Consider the following 22,839-nt stretch of genomic DNA (forward strand, 5'->3'; position numbering starts at 1 on the left):
CCTAATATTGTGGGGGGGAGCTGCCTAATACTGTTGAGGGGAGCTGCCTAATATTGTTGGGGGGAGCTGCCTAATATTGTTGGGGGGAGCTGCCTAATATTGTTGGGGGGAGCTGCCTAATATTGTGGGGGGGAGCTGCCTAATATTGTGGGGGTGAGCTGCCTAATATTGTGGGGGGAGCTGCCTAATATTGTGGGGGGGAGCTGCCTAATATTGTGGGGGGGGAGCTGCCTAATATTGTGGGGGGGGAGCTGCCTAATATTGTGGGGGGAGCTGCCTAATATTGTTGGGGGGAGCTGCCTAATATTGTTGGGGGGGAGCTGCTTAATATTGTGGGGTGGGGGGGCTGCCTACAAATGTGAGGGAGCTGCCTAATATTGTGGGGGAGCTGCCTAATATTGTGGGGGACAGCTGCCTAATATTGTGGGGGGAGCTGCCTAATATTGTTGGGGGGAGCTGCCTAATATTGTTGGGGGGGAGCTGCCTAATATTGTGGGGGGGGGAGCTGCCTACAAATGTGGGGGGAGCTGCCTGATATTGTTGGGGGGAGCTGCCTAATATTGTGGGGGGGGGGGGAGCTGCCTAATATTGTTGGGGGGAGCTGCCTAATATTTTTTGGGGAGCTGCCTTCTATTGTGGGGGAACTGCTGAACTAATGTGGGGGGGAGCTGCCTAATATTGTTGGGGGGAGCTGCCTAATATTGTGGGGGAAATGCTGACATAATGTGGGGGAGCTGCTTACTATTGTGGGGGAGCTGCCTATTAATGTGGGGGAACTCCCGACCTAATGTGGGGGAGCTGGCAATCTAATGTGGGGGAATTTAATGAGCGGAGCGCTGGATTTTACCAAAAGACGGGGAGAAGTCATTTTCGGTTTCGGTATCGGCCGGACATTTTTTTATTTCGGTTTCGTTTCGGTTCTGAAATTTTCATTTCGGTGCACCTCTAATATTAACTACATTGCATAAAAAGTTTTTACAAATGACACACTTTAAATTAGTTGAGTTTCCCCAATTAAACGTCTCCACGCCACTTATTACTTTAGTTGTGTGTTTGTACTTTTTTCCAGCTCCATAACATCCCTTTTATAAACCAGTGCCAAAACAGCATATTCCAGGTAAGGCGGCACCAATGCTATATAATGCGGTAATATAATTTCCCTGTCCGTGAGTCCATGCCTCTTTTGATACATGCCAATATCCTGCTGGCCTTAAAAGCCACTGCTTGACAATGCATACTGTTCTGTAGTCTATGATCGACAAGTAAACTGGAAGATTAACTGGAAGAGAAGGATTTGAGTGTAACCTCTTAAGACATATGCTGCATGCGGGTTTTTTGTACCCAGATAAATAACTTTACATGTATCCACATTAAACCTAATGTGTCACATTAGCGGCCCTCATTTACTATTGCAAACCAGACATGTTTTGTCGGGTTGTGCGCCAGATTCTGTCGCATTGCTCCAGAAATTGTGTCTGCGCCAGAATAAAAAAAAAACAGACTAACACTACATTTTGCTAAGAAAACCTGAATAAGGGGCGTGGCTGCGGGGAAAGGGGGCGTGGTCTCCGAATAGGGGAGTGTTCCTGACATTTAAAAAAAAAAAAACATATTTACTAAGGTTTCCACATAAAATGTGGTGGATTTGAGATGAGGAATACCAGACAGATCAGAACATGTGTAAAAAAAGCAAAGTGTAGGGAAAGTGGAAAATGTAGGGAAACCTTAGTAAATACCGTGGAAAATAAACTGTAGGGAATTAAAACCCACAAAGAAACCTACACTCTACTCTTAGTAACTAAGGGCCAAGGTGTCCAAGTCGGCTTGTAACTAATGCTTTTATAGACTGTACCATACTATAAAGTTTGGTGCTATCTGCAAAGATATTAATCATATAGATGTTGCGATTAACAGCTCTGATTCCAAGTTCTCAGTGTTGCGGACTTTTGCAGTGAGAAGTAGAAGAAATTTAGTGAGAACATTCTTCCATGTGATTGGGCCCCAAGGCCAGGTTCGCACTTGTGAAACTCTGGATGGAAAACTTCTGTCCGGAGCTTCCGAACATGGCTAATGTCTACTGAATCAGTCAGCGCTAGGACCGTGCACACATTGTCAGAACATTTGGCAGGTTCATTGTTCTGACGGAATTTGTTAATCAGAATTTTCTGTCAGAAATTTCAACCTGAAAATTGTGTGAATGGGTTCATGGAAAACCATTCACTTGCATGTTAAGCTTCATGCAGAGGAATTTCCAAAAGAAATTCCTTATTTGAATTTCAGTGGGAAATTCCTCATGCAAACCTGGCCTTAGTGTTAAGCAGTATTCCTGTTTATTTTCGGTGTAGAGTATTCTCAACAGGGAACTAGTCTGTTAAGAAATACGGTACATCATATGCAACAAAATTATATAGTTGTACAACCACAGTTCTCCACTTTATGCAACTAAATGACAACACATTTTTTATCCACATCTTTTAGTTTAAAGGGGTACTCCGCTGCTAGACATTAACCCCTATCCAAAGGACAGGGGATAAGATGTCAAATCATGGGGGCCCCGCTGCTGGGGTCCCCCGCAATCTCCCGCAGCACCCGGCATTCTAAACAAACTCTGGGTTCCTGTGGCAGTGGTCGTGATGTCAAGACCACGCCCCCTTGTGACCTCAAGGCCACACACCCTCATTTCATGTCTATGGGAGGGACGTGTCAGTCGGCACGCCCCCTCCCATGGACATGAATGTAGGGGACGTGGTGTGATGTCACGAAGGGCATGGCCGTGATGTCACGATCACGGCCTCCGGCTCAGAACGTTCTGGACAAAATGTTCAAGACGTGGAGCACTGGATTACCCCTTTAATAAAGTGCGACTTGACAGCTACCCCACTTCACAAAACCCATGATAACATGACAGGTGTTAGAATAAAAGGTAAGGAAGCAATAAATGCATTTATAAAGCTCATATACGTTGTATATTAAGATGGTGGAAAATGTGTGTGCAGTTATGTAGTACAGTGACCCCCCGACCTACGATGGCCCCGACATATGATGAAATCGACATACGATAGCATCGCAGGTCGATGTCAGCATTGACATACCATGCTTTTTTATGTCGGGGCCATCGCATTAAGTGCTATCCGGCAGCGCCAAATGCTTAAGCTGCTGCCAGATAGCAGCTTAATGTTCCCCGTGTGGTGCGGCAAGTATTACTTACCCCTTCACGATGCTCCGGGGTGCCCTCCGGGTCCAGCGCTGGTCTTCCGATGTCTTCACGGCCCTCTCCGATGACGTCAATACGCTGCTGCGCACGCCATCCAATAGGAATGGCGTACGCAGCGGCGTAATGACGTCGCTACGCAGGCCCAGTAAGGCCTTGCGGAAGACAGAAGAGCACCGGAGAAGACAGCGGAGGACCGGAGAAGACAGCGGAGAGCCCAGCGGAGGCCCGGGATCACCATCGGGAGCGGCGGGGACACCATCTCGAGCGGCAGGGACAGGTGAGTACAGCTTCCTATACTTTACATTGCACGAATCTCTCAACATACGATGGATTCGACAAATGGCTCGTTTGGAACGAATTACCATCGTATGTTGAGGGACCACTGTATAGAACTTCTTTAGATGTACTTCACGTGTTGAAAGACATTTAAATAGTGTGTATAAGGGTGTAATTCAAACTCTACATCAACAAATATAGTTATTTACAAATTATCTTTTTTGCAGTAACAAAAGAGAAAAAAAAACGTAATATTTCTGTTGTACAATGTTTTGACATCGGATAACTAAAGTGTAGTAATAGAACAGTTAAAAACAAAAAAAAAAAACACCAGTTTGTTTCTAGTCATAACATTTTATTTATGCAATACAAATAAAATTCTGTTTTAACTAACATGAAGAAATTTTACTCCACGTCATCTTCAGTCAGATTCTGAGCACTTCCAATTCTCTAAAATAAAAAAATAAAACAAAGATTAAACAGCTGGACAAAAAGACATCACTGCAGCCCTGTCCTGTTGAAATTGTTGTAGCAGTTCTATACAGCATGTTTCACTGTATAGTCCTAAATACTTCATCACCTGCCTAGCATCTTGTTGGTCCCCCTCATACCACCATAACAGTTCAGAGCTCAGAGCCATTGGAGGTCTGTGGCATTAGCAAATCAAGAAATCCTTTAACCCCTTAAGGACACAGTTATTTTTTTAAAATTTTTCGTTTTTCCCACCCCACCTTCTAAAAATCATAACGCTTACAATCAACAATCAATCACAAAATCTATGGCGAAACCAAAAAAAATGATTTGTGGGGCAAAATAAAAATAAAATAAAAAACAAAACAAAATTTTTTAACTTTTGGGGCCTTCAGATTCTACGCAAAGCAATTTTCGGTAAAATTGACACCTTATCTTTATAGGTAGGTCCATACGATTACAATAATACCCAAATGATATAGGTTTTACTTCTTTTAACCTCTTAAGGACCCAGGACATATGGGTACGTCCTGGGTCCCGGTCCTGCGATATAATGCGGGGTCACACGGTGACCCCGCATCATATCGCGGCGGGCCCGGCGTTATAGTGAAGCCGGGACCTGCCTCTAATAGCGTGCGGCACTGATCGCCGCTCATGAATATTCATCCCTCCCTCTGGTTAGGAGCGGCGAAGAGAGGGAGAACAGGAGGGATGAATATTCATGAGCGGCGCTGACGTCAGTGTCCGTTAGCCCGCAGAAGCCCCGCCTTTGCAAGTTACAGCAGGATATACACAGAGATTAAAACTACAATTGTGGGCAAACGGCAGCACGGATCAGACCAAGGTAGGGCTCGTTTTAATCAGCGTCTCCCGCACTATCAATACCTGTGGATTGTGTGGGAGAAAATATGTGACAGTTTTCCTTTAAGTTTTTTTTTTTTATGGAAAAAGGGGGGTGATTCAAACATTTATTAAAAAGAGAAAACCTTTAATAAAAAGTGTTCCTTGTGTAATTAGTAGGGATCGACCGATTATCGGTTTGGCCGATAATAACAATTTTGGGCATTATCGTTATCGGCAATTACCTTGCTGATAAGCCGAAAATTGCCCCCCCGCACCGCAAATGCACATGGCGCTCTCTCATTTTGGAGCCCTATCGTATTTCAAGGAAACAGTTTTGGGGTATTTCCGTACTCGGGAGAAATTGTAAAACAAATTTTGGGGGGCTTTTTCCTCCTTTCACCCCTTATGAAAAGGAAAAGTTGGGGGCTACGACAGCCTGTTAGTGTACATTTTTTTTACACTAACATGCTGGTGTTGCCCCATACTTTTTATTTTCACAAGCAGTAAAAGGAATAAAAGCCCCCAAATGTGCATCGCAATTTCTCCTGAATACAGAAATACCCCATATGTGGGCGTAAAATGCTCTGCGGGCACACAACAAGGCTCAGGAGTGAGAGCGCACCATGTATATTTGAGGCCTAAATTGGTGATTTGCACAGGGGGTGGCTGATTTTACAGCAGTTCTGACAAACGCAAAAACATAAATACCCACATGCATTAGCCTCTAACCCTTGACAAAGGTGATTTATCACCGAAACGTCGGGTGGGCTGGTAGTTAAGTTTTAAACAGTAGAAGGATAGACAAGAGCAAAGAGCATATAGAGTACTCTGTGCTAAAGTAATGGAAGATTGGCACGGAGAAGTTATACACTAAAAGCTCTATACATATGGAGAGGAGCAATTCCTAGCTCCCTATACACAACACCTTCCACTGATAATTTTAACATTTGTGCAAAGGGGTAATATTTTAATAAGATAAGAATAAAGATTTGTTTTTAAGAAAGGGTTCTAGTGAAGGGCTATTTCCCGGCGAGGGGGTAACCCCTCAAAGGTTGTTGAATTTAAGGCTAACTGGACTCCTTGTTACGTGCCTTGAGGGGTGTAGTTTCCAAAATGGTATGCCATGTGGGGTTTTCTGCTGTTCTGGCACCATAGGGGCTTTCAAAATTCACTCTCCATAATTCCATTGTTGCTCCTTCCCTTCTGAGCCCTCTACTGCGCCCGCCGAACACTTGACATACACATATGAGGTATTTCCTTACTCGAGAGAAATTGGGTTACAAATTTTGGGGGGCTTTTTCTGTACATCACACTTTACTTTACACTATGCACAAATAAAGTAAGTGAAAACACTACATTTTACACACAGTTGTGGTACACTATTCCACTATAAAGAGATACTTGTACAAATATGGTCTTCATGGAAGAGTCATCAGAAGAAAACCTCTTCTACGTCCTCACCACAAAAATCAGCGTTTGAACTTTGCAAATGAACATATAGACAAGCCTGATGCATTTTGGAAACAAGTTCTGCGGACCGATGAGGTTAAAATTTAACTTTTTGGCCGGAATGAGCAAAGGTACGTTTGGAGAAGGGGAACAGAATTTAATGAAAAGAACCTCTGTCCAACTGTTAAGCATAGGGGGGTGGATAAATCATGCTTTGGGGTTGTATTGCAGCCAGTGGCACAGGGAACATCTCACGAGTAGAAGGAAAAATGGATTCAATAACATTTCAGCTAATTTTGGATGCTTGATGCCATCTGTGAAAAAGCTGAAGTTAAAGAGAGGATGGCTTCTACAAATGGATAATGATCCTAAAACACACCTCGAAATCCACGGGGGATTACATAAAGAGGCGTAAACTGAAGGTTTTGCCATGGCCTTCACAATCTCCTGACCTCAACATAATTGAAAGTCTCTGGATAGACCTTAAAAGAGCAGTGCATGACAGACAGCCCAGAAATCTCAAAGAACTGGAAGACTTTTGTAAGGAAGAATGGGGAAAGATACCTCAAACAAAAATTGAAAGACTCTTGGCTGGCTACAAAAAGCATTTACAAGCTGTGATACTTGCCAAAGGTGGCAGTACAAGATATTAACTCTGCAGGGTGCCCAAACTTTTGCAGACACCATTTTATGGTTTTCTGTTATTTTGAAAGTGTAAATAATGGAAATAAAATCTAACTTTTGTTGACATATTATAAGAATGTCTAATCTGTAATTTGATGCCTTTTGGAGATTTTTACATCTTTTCTTGGCTTCTTTATGCACATTAATACAAATTTTTACCTGGGGTGCCCAAACTTTTGATCCCCCACTGTATGCTGACCAACATTCACGGTAATGACAGCACTCCTGTCACTGTACGAGGTACCGCAACACCCGTCCTCAAACCTGATTGTATCCTGGACTACAATCAGTATATGGGAGTAGCGTTTTACATGGTCCAGACGGCATTGCCCAACGCTTTTGTGCTATTCCGGAGCACTGGCAACACAGGCTCAATCCTGCAGTTCCAGGAGGTAGTGATCAAGGCCCTGAACTTTGGAGCCCGGGAAGGAGAGGGCCCGAGTACCTCTGAACTGTAGGCCCGCGTATCGTACCAGGGCAACATTTTCCAGGGAAGGTCCCTCACACTGGAAAAAAAAAGGATGGTCTCAGAAAAGGTGCAGAGTTTGTGCTAAAAATGGGAAAAGGAAGGACAGAATTTTCCAGTGTGACACCTGTCCTGAAAAAACAGGCATCAAAGAATACTTCAAGGCATACCATACGTCTGTGGAGTATTTATGATTTACCCCATTTATATTCTTCCCTAAGTTTAAGTGCGTTGTACACTAGCCTTGATGCAGCATTGTACACCACTTTTTTGTTCTTTTCCAATGCATTGGTGACTTTGTACATGAGCTTGGGACCACGGCTATGTACAGCGCTTTTCCGATGCATTGGCAACACAAGGGACATTCCAGTCCCTGGTTGTAATAATCTCCAAAAAGTCCCAAGAACATTGATCCAGGGATTTATTCCGATTGCCATTTTTGGAGTCGGGAAGGAATTTTTCCCCCCTGGCATGGAGCAAATTGGCATCCGCCTCATAAGGTTTTTTTTTTTTTTGCCTTCCTCTGGATCAAAACAGTAGGGCAGTGTTTCCCAACCAGGTTTCTCCCAGCTATTGCAGGACTACAACTCCGAACATGATGGGAGTCACAGTTTGGGAAACACTGCAATAGGCAGTGCAATAGGCAGAGGTTTACTAACTGCAGTGTTTTGGTACACCGCATGTAAGTAAATCTCTGCAGCTATCAGCCGCCCCTGTGCAAATCACTAATTTAGGACTCAAATGCGCATGGAGTTCTCTCACTTCTGGGCACTGCATTTGCCTGGCAACATTTTAGGGCCACATATGGGGTATTTCTGTCCTTGGGAGAAATTGCTTCACAATTTTGGGGGGCTATTTCTACTTTTACCTTTTGTGAAAAAGTTAAGTTGGGGGCTATACCAGCATGTTAGTATAAAAACTACATTTTCCACACTAATATGCTGGTGTAGCCCCATACTTATAACTTTCACAAGAGGAAAAAGAAGAAAAAAAACTCCCAAATTTGTACTCACTCCTGAGTACAGAAATACCCCATGTATGTGTATGTAAAGTGCTCTGTGGGTGCATAACACGGCATACATTTTAGGTACATTTTAGGCCTAAATTGGTGATTTGCACAGGGTTGGCTAATAGTTGTAGCGTTTCTGACATAAACCCACATGTGACCCCATTTTGGAAACTACACCCCTCAAGGAATGTAACAAGGGGTGCCGTGAGCATTTGGAACCTACAGGTGTCTTACAGATTTTTGGAACAGTGGGCGGAAAAAATAAAAAAATTAAACTTTTTACGCTAACCTGTTGCTGTAGCCCCAAATTTTTCATTTTTACAAGGGATAAAAAGAGTAAAAGACCCCCATTGGACATTTTGGAAAGTGGACTAAGCTGGAATGGAGGCATGTCATGTTTACAAGGCCCCCATTGTGCCAGGACAGTGGAAAGTGACCTTGTTTTGGAACATAAGAATGGGTACAGTGAGCATTTAGACCCCAAAGGGGATTCCAAGATTAAAAATATCTTGGAATAAAAATATCTTGGAATAACTGTTGGGGAGTTAAAGGGGTATTCCAGGCAAAAACTTTTTTTTTTATATATCAACTGGCTCCGGAAAGTTAAACAGATTTGAAAATTACTTCTATTAAAAAATCTTGGTAATCTTAGTAATGCTATCCAAGAGGAAGTGACAGCGGCATGAGCTAGGGCCCGCGATCCGGGGCTCCGGCCCCGCCCCCTGAGCCCTTGGGACGGACGTGGAGCTGATGCCGACCTCGGGATGCCGGGATACCCACAGAGTGACGCCGCCGGCGCTGCTTGTCGGCCTGGATGCCCTGCGAGAGCTGGGGGCGCTGGACTCAGACGCAGGAGGAGTGAGAGGAGGATGGCGCGGCCCATTGCTGGACAGGACGGGAGGCGGAGGTGGGGGGCGGAGGTTCCCCCCCCCCCCCCCCACGTGTGCGTTGGAGGGAGACGCCGGAGACGAGGTGAGAGAGAGGGAGGTGTGGACTTTCGCGGCCAGTAACAGAGAGGAGTCTCGGGCCTGCTCTGGAAGCCCATATATTGTGGCACCTGTCTTACAGCGCGGTGTAGCGGTGTGGAGGTGGTGATGGGTACATGTGGTGTCCTGCTACTCCTTGCTGGGACTAGATCAGGCCGGAACAGATCCCTTTTTTGGTGGAAAGGAAAGAGGAACTGAGAAAAAGACCTGAGGCTACACGTGATAATTATCTTAATAGCAGCTAAGCTGGTGAGTTATTGCTCCTTTTTGGGGAACAGGACACTTAAGTAGACAGTTTCCCTGGATGGAGGAGTCTAATATGGGGATAAACTGCTATTTACGGATTTCCTTCAATAGGTGAAACCCACTATTCATACTTCAGCAATATTGTGAACAACAGCAGTCCCCAGCACTGGTCCCATGTGGAATAGAGATTATTGGATGCCGGACTCCCCGCCTGGCCACTCTCTCTAGTGACTTGGTGAGTGATAGCCGTGGCAATGGATATGAACAGGTCCCCCCCTTCTCCCCAATGTGGTGGTCCCTTGGTTACTACACACGGAAAGGGAGTTACAATATTCCTAACTATGGTGGTAGGGATGCTCCTGTACTGCTTATGTGGGCTAAGCCCTAATGGATAACCGGGGACTTGAGGAACTGAATTTACTGAGCGTTGTGGGACTGGCGCCCCCCTCCCTCCTCCTTTTAGGCATCTTTTGCTCTTTACTATGGAAATTCCTTGCTCAGAATGAAAACATGCAGTATGGGCGGTATAATTATGGCCACGCAGATGCATCTATGGCCTGTCCTACTGCTAAACTGATGTCTCTAGAGGACTTATTCCTCCCTCTCTCTCTCTCTTATACAGGAGTAACCTGGACTTATGGAATAAACTGAACAACTTTGTCCTAGCAGACCCCCTCTTCCATGGAATTGGACCCTCTCCCTGGACCCACTAAGCTCAGTGACTCTGGGGGGATATCGGACTGTCTATCAGGGGGAGTGTGAATACCCTAACGATTTTATTTTTTATTAGTATGCTGTAGCTGTATACTGCTAGATAGGCTGTGATACTCTCTGCTCAAAGCGTACTCCAGAGTTGTGTGGGACTATGAATCCTCTCCCTTGTATGTTTTAAATAATTGGATGTAAATTACTGAGTGGGTGGGGCCCGCGGTGCATAAAGTCGCTAAGACAATAGGTGGCACCCTGGTGTGATACATACTCCTCATAAATATAAAAAACAAAGCAGGAGAAATGGCCCCCAAGGTGAACCCCAGAAGATCAGGGGGCAGCTCACCACAAAAAGACAAGGAGGCTATGGGTAAATTGGATAAAATATGGAAGTCTCCAGCTGTGGGTATAAAAACTAGAACCCAGAAGGATCTCTCCACTAGTAAAACAGGCTCTAGGTACTCGGTTTTGGAGGTGGAAGAAACTGAGGAGGGGCAGTCTGTGCCCCCTATGGGAACTCAGATGTTGGAGGAGATCTTGGGAGGGGTGAAAAAAATCTAATTGTGCAATTGAGGAGATAAATAAACAACTGGGTGTGGTATCTACCGAGGTATCTCTGATAAGACACGATATGACTAAAATGAGAGATCGGATTTCCAGACTGGAGGAAGAAGCCCCTAAAACAGAAAATAGGATTAAGGTTTTGGAGGAGGAGGTTAATGACTTGAAAAAGGAGAGGACATCCGTTAAAGATAAGTTCACTGACCTTGAGGATAGATCCAGACGTTGTAATATAAGGATGGTGGGGTTTCCTGAGGGGGTGGAGGGGGGGGGGACTCTGCCATACAGTTTCTTAGTAGGTGGTTGAAGGAGGGGATAGGGGAAGGGCATCTTACCCCTATGTTTGGGATTGAACGAGCTCATCGGGTACCAAGGCGTATTCCCCCTCCGGGGGGTCCCCCTAGGACAATCCTAATTAAGTTATATACCTCCCAGGACAGGGATACTATCCTTAGGAGGGCAAGAGAGATGAGGGACCTACAATATAATGGACAGAATATTTTTCTATATCCGGATTTCTCCTGGGAGACCCAGAGGAAAAGGGCATCCTTTCGGGAGATAAAAAGGCGGCTAAAGAACGCGGGGGTGCCCTTATCTCTGTTTCCAACGAGACTCCGGGTTGAGCATAAGGGAAAGGTAACAATATTTGGAACCCCACAAGAAGTCTCAAGATTGGATGGATAAAGAAGGCATCTAATATGAGGCACTACTGCGGCATTAGGGGTTGGAAGTATTAGTTGAATAATAATTTTACGTCTCGGGGGGGGGGAGGGGTTGGGGGGTTCTCTGGGGTGTCACTAGGATAGGAGTGCATAGTAGAAGTACGGTGCATTATGGGGAGGGGGGGTGCGGGGGGGAAGGGTAAGGGGAAGGGATGGCACGGGATGATCAAATGAGGGGATCTTTTTTTTTTTTTTTCTCTCTCTTAGGTAAATATATCTATGCTTAAATTATTAGCCTGGAACGTACGAGGTATGTCGGATAGAATTAAAAAGTGTGCAATCTTCGATTATATTCGGAGGTGCCTTCCTGCGATCATATGTTTAGTCGAGACCCATAGGCCAAGAGATGAGCAGATACTTCCAAGGAAGTGGGACAAAGAAGAATACCATTCCAGACTCTCTTCTTACTCCGTGGGAGTATCAGTATATGTTCACAGGAGGGTACCATTCGAGACTAAGAATGCAAAGGTAGATAAGTATGGTCGATATGTATTTCTTTATGGAATATGGGAAGATAGGGCAGTCATCTTGGCTTTTGTTTATATTCCTCCACCTTTTAGAGTGGATGTTCTGAGGGACCTCGTGAGTTATAGCGAAAGTAAGACACATTCGGCATTATGGATAGTTGGAGATTTGAACAATGTAATGGACCCTAGTATGGACAGATACAAATTAGGTAGGAATGTAGGGGGGAATGAAACAGCATTGGCGAGATACTGTGGAGAGATGAATTGGGTTGATGGGTGGCGGAAACTAAACCCAGGAGTAAGACAGTACTCATGTTTTAGTACCTCATACAACACCGCTTCCCGAATTGACTTATGCCTGTGTGATAAGAATGCAATGACCTGGACCAGCAGGGTGCAGTATAAAGCTTAAACCCTATCGGACCATTGCCCAGTGGTGGTGGAAATTGGAGGTAAGGCAATGGGTGGGAAAAGGTTGGGCTTTCGGCTCAACCCCCACTGGATAGAATTAGTGGGAGATCAGGACTGGTTTAGACAGGAAATAGAGGCATTCTGGGAGATTAACCATAAGTCCGCAAACCCTCAGGTGGTATGGGATACTATGAAGGCATATTTGAGGGGCCTATATATAGGGCGAATCAATAAAAAGAAAAAGGAATTCTCACAGGAAGAATCAGTACTGAATAGTAAAGTGGCAACATTAGAAGCAGGGATAGAAGAGGATAGTGGGGGTGAACAGCTGTTGGAACTGAAGGCAGCTCAAGAGGAATATAAAGAATATCTACTTAAAAAGGCACAAAACAAACTATTCTTCAGTGGGCAATTTAATTTCTTTGAGAAAGGGAAACCAAACAAGACACTGTCAAGATTACTTAAAAATCAAGGCGAGGAATGTGGTATTATGGCTCTGAGGAGGGAGGATGGCAGCATAACCACAGAAAGAGAGGAAATAGCCCAAATGGTTGGCTCTTTTTTCTCCAATCTCTATATAGGCAGCAATATTAATATGGCGGATGTAGCGGAATTCTTGAGGGGAATTAATATTCCAAGTTTGACAGAGGATGTCAGGGACTCCTTGGATGACCCAATTTCCCTCAAGGAATTGGAGGAGGCATTGGCATCAATCCAAGGGAATACATCCCCCGGGTCCGACGGCATTCCATTCCAGATATATAGGATATACTCAACTCTGCTACTTCCAAAACTGCTGGGTATCATTAATGAATCCTGGAGGGGGGGGGTCCTCCCTAAATCTATGCGTGAGGCTAATATTAGACTCATTAGGAAAAAAGATAAAGATCCCTTGGATTTGGGCTCATATCGTCCTATCTCCTTGCTTAATACAGATAAAAAGATAATAGCGAAAGCACTGGCAATGAGATTGGATAAAGTAGTGGATGCAGTGGTGGGCAATGACCAGGGAGGGTTTAGGTCAGGAAGAACAGTTCATGACAATATTCACCAGGTGTATGAAGCAATCCAGAGTGGATCCCGGGGCCCCAGCTCCATTCTGTCATTGGATGCTACTAAAGCTTTTGACAGGGTGGAGTGGGGATACCTCTGGGAAGTTTTGAAGAGGGTTGGGGTGGGCCCGAGGTTTTTGAGTTATATTCAGTTACTATACACTAACCCCGAGGCGAGTGTAGTGGTGGATGGAATTCCCTCCTACCCATTCAAACTAAGTAGAGGAACAAGGCAGGGCTGCCCCCTCTCACCCTCTTTATTTTTAATTTATATTGAACCCTTAGCGGCTTGGATAAGAGATAATGATGTTTATGAGGGATTTGGAGTAAATGGAGAGAAGAGTAAGATCTTGTTATTTGCAGATGATATCCTCCTCTTTGTAACTAATCCACAAGAAAAAATACATCGTATCATTAAGATGTTTGAGGCATTTGCCCCTCTATCTGGGTTGGAGATAAATTGGAGTAAATCTACTATGCTCCCCCTGGATGAGGATATGGGGGAGACGGTGGGAAGATTATCCGTGTTAAAAAAAAAAAAGAATGTTTCCTCTATCTGGGAGTAAAAATAGCAGCCACGAATGATAGGTTTGAGATTAACAATATACGGCCCCTTTTGAATAGTTTAGCGAAGAGAGTAGAAGTATGGATTAAAATGCCCTTTTCTATGTCAGAAAGGATGGCTATAATAAAAATGGTGGTCCTCCCACGGATCCTTTTTTTTTCTTACTGCCTCGCCAGTGTGGATCGGCAAATGCTGGTTCCGGAAGATAGAAGTGATACTGGGTAGATTGTTATGGGGAAGAAAAAGGGTTCGTCTGAAGTACAGATATTTTATGGCCCCTGGAGATAGGGGGGGATTGGATATGCCCAATTTTTTTGTTTATTATATGGCCGCGCAGTTGGTACGAATCGTGAACTGGAGAAATTCTAGATATCTGGAGAAGAATGTAGTAGATAAGGAGAAAGTGAACATATATGAGGTGTTGGAATTAGATGATTATGAGGAGAGTGGTTCAAATAACACGATGTTATGGTATAAATATAGGAAAGTATGGAAAAGCTTAAAGGGAGAATTACATGTAGGAAATAGTTTTGGGTTCACACCCCTATGGGGTAACAATAAATTTAAAGAATTGGTCAATTGTGAGTCAACTTTTTGGGATAGTAAGGGTATAAAACGACTGGAACAATTATTTGATAAAGGACAACTTTTTTCATTTGAACACATAAAAAGGGGGTATGATATTAGTGATAACGATTGGCTGTACTATTGGCAAGTTAGTCATGCAGTCCATAACACGATAGATAAGGAGATATATGTAGCACAGAAACACAATTTCGTAGAAGCACTAACTCAAATAGAGCACTTAAAAAAAAAAAAGGAATATCAATTTTGTATAAGAAATTAAATAAGATTATTGGAGTAAGGGGGACCGATAGAATTAACCCCTTAAGGACGCAGGACGTAAATGTACGTCCTGGTGAGGTGGTACTTAGCGCACCAGGACGTACATTTACGTCCTAAGCATAACCGCGGGCATCGGAGCGATGCCCGTGTCATGAGCGGCTGATCCCGGCTGCTGATCAAAGCCAGGGACCCGCCGGCAATGGCCGACGCCCGCGATCTCGCGGGCGTCCGCCATTAACCCCTCAGGTGCCGGGATCAATACAGATCCCGGCATCTGCGGCAGTTCGCGATTTAAATGAACGATCGGATCACCCGCAGCGCTGCTGCGGGGATCCGATCATTCATAACGCCGCACGGAGGTCCCCTCTCCTTCCTCCGTGCGGCTCCCGGCGTCTCCTGCTCTGGTCTGTGATCGAGCAGACCAGAGCAGGAGATGACCGATAATACTGATCTGTTCTATGTCCTATACATAGAACAGATCAGTATTAGCAATCATGGTATTGCTATGAATAGTCCCCTATGGGGACTATTCAAGTGTAAAAAAAAATGTAAAAAAAATGTAAAAGTAAAAGTAAAAAAAAAGGGAAAAATCCCCTCCCCCAATAAAAAAGTAAAACGTCCGTTATTTCCTATTTTACCCCCAAAAAGCGTAAAAAACATTTTTTATAGACATATTTGGTATCGCCGCGTGCGGAAATGTCCGAACTATTAAAATAAAATGGTAATGATCCCGTACGGTGAACGGCGTGAACGAAAAAAAAAAAAGTCCAAAATTCCTACTTTTTTAATACATTTTATTAAAAAAAAATTATAAAAAATGTATTAAAAGTTTTTTATATGCAAATGTGGTATGAAAAAAAAGTACAGATCATGGCGCAAAAAATGAGCCCCCATACAGCCACTTATACGGAAAAATAAAAAAGTTAGAGGTCATCAAAATAAAGGGATTATAAACGTACTAATTTGGTTAAAAAGTTTGTGATTTTTTTTTAAGCGCAACAATAATATAAAAGTATGTAATAATGGGTATCATTTTAATCGTATGGACCCTCAGAATAAAGAACACATGTCATTTTTACCATACATTGTACGGCGTGAAAACAAAACCTTCCAAAATTAGCAAAATTGCGTTTTTCGTTTTAATTTTCCCACAAAAATAGTGTTTTTTGGTTGCGCCATACATTTTATGATATAATGAGTTATGTCATTACAAAGGACAACTGGTCGCGCAAAAAACAAGCCCTCATACTAGTCTGTGGATGAAAATATAAAAGAGTTATGATTTTTAGAAGGCGAGGAGGAAAAAATGAAAACGTAAAAATTAAATTGTCTGAGTCCTTAAGGCCAAAATGGGCTGAGTCCTTAAAGAAAAATGGTCCGGAGTAGTGGGTACTGTGTCTGAGGATGACTGGGACATTATGGGCCAAAATATAAGCAAGGTTTCTCGTAATATGGAACATAAAATTACACAACTTAAGATATTACACAGGATCCACTATTCCGCGCTTCATTTACATAGGATAGGGGTGAAAATCACGTCACAGTGTGTTAAATGTGGTTTGGAAGAAGCGGATTATCTACATAGCTTCTGGTTGTGTGAGAAGATATCTGTTTTCTGGGAATCTGTAATAAAAGAGGTAGAAAGTAAAATCCCTGTGAAGGTACCTCGTACGATAGAGTTTATACTGCTGGGAGCTATTGGTAAGATGTTGATTAGATATACTCTTAGATGTAAACAAGTATGGCTATTTGGCTTCTATGGCTTTTGTTTTTCTCCCGATTGGTGATGTTGTTTTATCTGATTTGTACAATGTATTTTTGTAATTTTTTAATATTAAAATAAAATAAAAAAAAATTAAAAAAATCTTAATCCTTCCAATAGTTATTAGCTTCTGAAGTTGAGTTGCTGTTTTCTGTCTAACTGCTTTCTGATGACTCACGTCCCGGGAGCTGTCCAGCTCCTATGGGGATATTTTCCCATCATGCAAGGGATATTCTCCCATCATGCACAGCTCCCCAGACGTGACATCATCATTGAGCAGTTAGACAGAAAACTTCAGAAGCTAATAACTATTGGAAGGATTAAGATTTTTTAATAGAAGTAATTTACAAATCTTTCCGGAGCCAGTTGATATATAAAAAAAAGTTTTTGCCTGGAATACCCCTTTAAGGGTTACTGTACCCATTGTTATGTGTGTGTGTGTGTGTGTGTGTTTTTTTTTTTTTTTTTTTGTTGCTGTTCTGGCACCATAGGGGCTTCCTGAATGCCCCCCAAAAACCATTTCAGCCAAATTCTCTCTCCAAAAGCCAAATTTTGCTCCTTCTCTTCTGAACCCTGTAGTGCACCCGCAGAGCACTTTTTGCCCACATATAGGGAATTTCCTTAGTCCGGAGAAAGGGAGGTTACAAATTTTGGGGGGCTTTTTCTCCTATTACCCCTTGTAAAAAGGAAAAATTTGGGGTAACCCCAGCATTTCAGAGTAAAAAATAAAATTTTCCATTTTCGCTTTGAACTTTAACGAAAGTTCATCAAATACCTGTGGGGAGTTAAGGGTTACTGTACCCCTTGTTACGTTCCTTGAGGGGGTGTAGTTCCCAAATGGTGTGCCATTTTTTTTTGCTGTTCTGGCACCATGGGGGCTTCCTAAATGTGACATGCACCCCCAAAAACCATTTCAGCAAAATTCTCTCTCCAAAAGTCAAATTTTGCCTGAGCCCTGTTTTTAGCCAGAAGAACACTTTACGTCCACATATCTGGTATTTCCTTACTCAGGAGAAATGGAGCTACAAATTCCAGGGGGCTTTCTCTCGTATTACCCCTTGTGAAAATGAAAAATTTGGGGGTAACACCAGCAATTTACTGTAAAAATCTAATTTTTTATTTTCAAGTTCAACTTTAACGAAAGTTCGTATAACACCTGTGGGGAGTTAAGGGTTACTGTACCCCTTGTTTCCCAAATGGTGTGCCATTTTTTTTTCTGTTCTGGCACTATGGGGGCTTCCCAAATGTGACATGCCCCCCAAAAACCATGTCAACAAAATTCTCTTTCCAAAAGCCCATTGTCCCTCCTTCCCTTCTGAGCCCTATAGTTTGCCAGCAGAGCACCTTACGTCCACATATTAGGTATTTCCATACTCAGAAGAAATTGGGCTACAAATTTTGTGGTGATTTTTCTCCTTTTAAACACTTGTAAAAATGAAAAAAATGGTGCTACAAGAACAAGTGTGTGTAAAAAAATAAAAAAAAATAAAAAAAAAAGCTTTGCAGCTATTCCTTTAAAACATCTATAGGGTTAAACTTTCTGAATGTCACTTTGCAGTTTTCATAATGTGGGCATTTATGGGGGGTTTCTAACATAAAGACCCTCAAATTCACTTCAAAACTGAACTGGCCCTGAAAAATTCTGATTTAGAAATTTGTGAAACTTTGGAAAATTGCTGCTGAAATTTGAAGCCCTCTATTGTCTTCAAAAAGTAAAAACATGTCAACTTTATGATGCAAACATAAAGTACACATATTGTATATATGTGAATCAATATATGATTTATTTGGAATGTCCACTTCCCTTACATACAGAGAGTTTCAAAGTTAGAAAAATGCTACATTTTGAAATTTTTCCTGACATTTTCAAATTTTTCACAAAGAAATGATGCAAGTATCAACTAAAAAATTTACCACTAACAAAGTAGAATGTCACAAAAAAACTATCTCAGAATCACAATGATTAGTAAAAGCATCCCAGAGTTATTAATGCATAAAGTAACACTCTTCATAATTACAAAAAACTGCTGAATCCTTAAGGTCCAAATTTTCTTAAGGGGTTAAGGAATGTAATAATTGAGCATCTGGGAATTACAGGTTTCGGAATAAAGGGCTGTTAAATTTAAACTTTTATTTTTTACACTAACATGTTGGTGTAGCCCTAAACTTTTCATTTATACAAGGGGTAAAATGAAAATATGCCCTACAAAATTTGTAACTCAATTTCTCCTGAGCACGGAATTATCATGGCCATTAAGTGCTCAGCGGGCACACAGCAAGGCTTAGAAGTGAAGGCACGCTGTTGAGCTTTTAAAGATTGCATTTGGCTATATTGGATATTGGGGGCCACGTCCAATTTATAAAGCCCACACGGTGCAAGAACAGTGGAAACCACATCCCTCAAAAAATTTAACAGGGAGTGCAGAGGGCATTTACACCCCACAGGTGTCTGACAGATTTTTGGAACAGTGGTCCGTGAAAATGAAAAATGTATACTTTTTCTAATTCACAGCCCACTGTTCCAAAAAAATGCCAGACACCTGTGGGATCTAAATGCTCACTGCACCCCTTGTTACATTCCTTAAAGGGTACCTCTCATCAAAAAAACTTTTGATATATTATAGATTAATGTATGCAGAATAACTTCACAATTGCATGTTATTAAAAAATATGCTTCTTTCTATTTAATTATCCACTTTGAAGAAATGACCACTAGGGGTCTCCCTACCAGTCCTGGCAGCAAGCATTTCAGACTCATGCTGGAGTCCTAAACACTACGAGCTGCCAGTCTACTTTGTCCACAAAGGAGAACACTCAGCTGTCAGCCTGCTTTGTTCACAGCCTGTTTGGCTGTGAACAAAGCAGGCTGGCAGCTCTGAGTGTTTAGGACTCCAGCATGAGTCAGAAATTCTTGCTCACAGGACTGATCGGGAAAAATACAATAGAAAGAAGCATATTTTTCATTAACATTCTATTGGAAAGTTATTCAACATTCATTAATCTAAAATATATCAAAAGTTTATTTGATGAGAGGTACCCTTTAAGGGGCATTGTTTCCAAAATGGGGTCACATGAGTGTTTTTTTGTGCGTTTATGTCAGAACCTCTGCAACTATCAGCCATTCCAATGCAAATCACCAATTTAGGCCTCAAATGTACATGGCACTCTCTCACTCCTGAGCCATGTTGTGCGCTCACAGAGCACTTTACATTCACATATGGGGTATTTCTGTACTCTGGATGAATTGCGTTAAACATTTGGGGGTCTCTTTTTCCTTTTACCTCTTGTGAAAGTGAAAAGTAAGGGGCAACACCAAGTTAGTGTAAAAAAAAAAAAAAAATAATAGTAATTTTCACACTAACAGGCTGGTGTAAGCCCCAAGTTTTCCTTTTCATGAGGGGTAAGAGAAGCAAAAGCCACCCAAAATTTGTAACCATTCCTCCCTAGTATGGAAATACTCTGTATGTATTGTCCACAAAGAGAAGTCAGTCAACACGACTAGTTTCAGCCAGGTGAACTAAAAAGGCTAAAATATAATGTCTTCTTATAAAGCATTTTCATGGTATAATCCTTATAGCATGAATCTTGTCCTATCATACAATATTGATATATTTAACAATGTGTGTGTGTATATATATATATATATATATATATATATATATATATATATATATATATATATTTATAACTGATAAATAGTGGCATTATAACGTAGTATGATTGATTAAATAATGTGTGAGACGTTTAATCATATAATTGGTGCTGCCTGATGGATTAATTCACGATTATTAATCTCAAGAATAACGTAGCGTACTATGAAAATATAGTAGCCATGATATATATATATATATATATATATATTCTCCATTGTGAGATAGTAATCGTAGTGTATAAGCTATATACATGACATAATAATAATTACCACGAGAAAACTTAATTTAAGTTTTCCTAATAATTAGTATATTTTTATACTGTATCTTACCAGGGAAAAACTGTGGTTAGGACTGTGCGGGGTTTATTCCCATTTTATATATCTAGAGATAATATGCCCATAGGATATCATATAATGTGATGAACTCTACACATATTAATATACTGATATCTGAACTAACCCACTTCTGTGACCAAGTTTAACCCCTTAAAGGACCAAGCCCATTTTGGCCTTAAGGACCAGAGCGTTTTTTGCACATCTGACCACTGTCACTTTAAACATTAATAACTCTGGAATGCTTTTAGTTATCATTCTGATTCCGAGATTGTTTTGTTTTTTCGTGACATATTCTACTTTAACATGGTGGTAAATTTTTGTGGTAACTTGCATCCTTTCCTTGTGAAAAATCCTAAAATTTGATGAAAAATTAGAAAATTTTGCATTTTTCTAACTTCTCTGCTTGTAAGGAAAATGTATATTACAAATAAAAAAAAAAATTTATTCACATATACAATATGTCTACTTTACGTTTGCATCATAAAATTGACGAGTTTTTATTTTTGGAAGACACCAGAGGGCTTCAAAGTTCAGCAGCAGTTTTCCAATTTTTCACAAAATTTTCAAACTCACTATTTTTCATGGACCAGTTCAGGTTTGAAGTGGATTTGAAGGGTCTTCATCTTAGAAATACCCCACAAATGACCCCATTATAAAAACTGCACCCCCCAAAGTATTCAAAATGACATTCAGTCAGCGTTTTAACCCTTTAGGTGTTTCACAGGAATAGAAGCAAAGTGAAGGAGAAAATTCACAATCTTAATTTTTTACACTCACATGCTCTTGTAGACCCAATTTTTGAATTTTTACAAGGGGTAAAAGGAGAAAATGTTTGTAGCCCAATTTCTCTTGAGTAAGCACATACCTCATATGTCTATGTAAAGTGTTCGGCGGGCGCAGTAGAGGGCTCAGAAGCGAAGGAGCGACAAGGGGATTTTGGAGAGTACGTTTTTCTCAAATGGTTTTTGGGGGGCATGTTGCATTCAAGAAGCCCCTATGGTGCCAGAACAGCAAAAAAAAACTCACATGGCATACCATTTTGGAAACTAGACCCCTTGAGGAATGTAACAAGGAATAAAGTGAGCCTTAATACCCCACAGGGGTTTCACGACTTTTGCATATGTAAAAAAATATATATATTTTTTCACTAAAATGTGTGTTTCCCCCCAAATTTCACATTTTTCCAAGGGTTAATAGCAGGAAATACCCGCCAATATTTGTGACCCCTTCTCTTCTGAGTATGGAGGTACCCCATAAGTTGACCTGAAGTGCACTACGGGCGAACTACTATGCTCAGAAGAGAAGGAGTCATATTTGGCTTTTTGAGAACAAATTTTGCTCTGGGGGCATGTCGCATTTAGGAAGCCCCTATGGTGCCAGAACAGCAAAAAAAAAAAAACACATGGCATACCATTTTGGAAACTAGACCCCTTGAGGAACGTAACAAGGGGTACAGTGAGCATTTGCCCCCCACTGGTGTCTGACAGATCTTTGGAACAGTGGGCTGTACAAGTTTTCATTTTCACGGACCACTGTTCCAAAGATCCGTCAGACACCTGTGGGGGGTAAATTCTCATTGCACCCCTCATTACATTCCGTGAGGGGTGTAGTTTCTGAAATGGGGTCACATGTGGGGTTTTTGTTTTTTTTGCGTTTGTCAAAACTGCTGTAACAATCAGCCACCCCTGTGCAAATCACCTCAAATGTACATGGTGCACTCGACTTTCTGGGCCTTGTTGTGCGCCCCCAGAGCACTTTGCGCCCACATATGGGGTATCTCCGTAGTCGGAAGAAATAGCGTTACAAATTTTGGGGGGCTTTTTTCCCTTTTACATCTTGTGAAAATGTAAAGTATAGGGCAACATCAGCATGTTAGTGTAAAACATTTTTAACATTCTGGTGTAGACCCCAACATTTCCTTTTCATGAAGGGTTAAAGGAGAAAGCCCCCCAAACCTTGTAACGCAATTTCTTCCGAGTACGGCGATACCCCATATGTGACCCTACTGTTGCCCTGAAATACGACAGGGCTCCAAAGTGAGAGAGCGCCATTTGAGGCCTAAATTAGGGATTTGCATAGGGGTGGACATAGGGAAATTCTACGCCAGTGATTC

General features: G+C 42.0%; 1 protein-coding gene across 2 annotated transcripts in view; it reads right to left on the minus strand.

Annotated features, from left to right (window-relative positions):
• Positions 1–3,824: 3,824 nt before the first annotated feature.
• The window catches only part of TOMM20 (translocase of outer mitochondrial membrane 20), a 95,357-nt gene continuing 76,342 nt past the window's right edge, over positions 3,825–22,839 (minus strand). For both annotated transcript variants that reach the window (XM_056566985.1, XM_056566984.1), the window contains one exon: positions 3,825–3,940. In XM_056566985.1, the coding sequence (XP_056422960.1) occupies positions 3,896–3,940 (45 nt within the window). In that variant the 3' untranslated portion in view covers positions 3,825–3,895. The remainder of the gene's footprint in view (positions 3,941–22,839) is intronic.

This window comes from Hyla sarda, chromosome 3 (assembly GCF_029499605.1).
Source record: "Hyla sarda isolate aHylSar1 chromosome 3, aHylSar1.hap1, whole genome shotgun sequence".
In the NCBI taxonomy this organism is placed as follows: Eukaryota; Metazoa; Chordata; class Amphibia; order Anura; family Hylidae; genus Hyla; species Hyla sarda.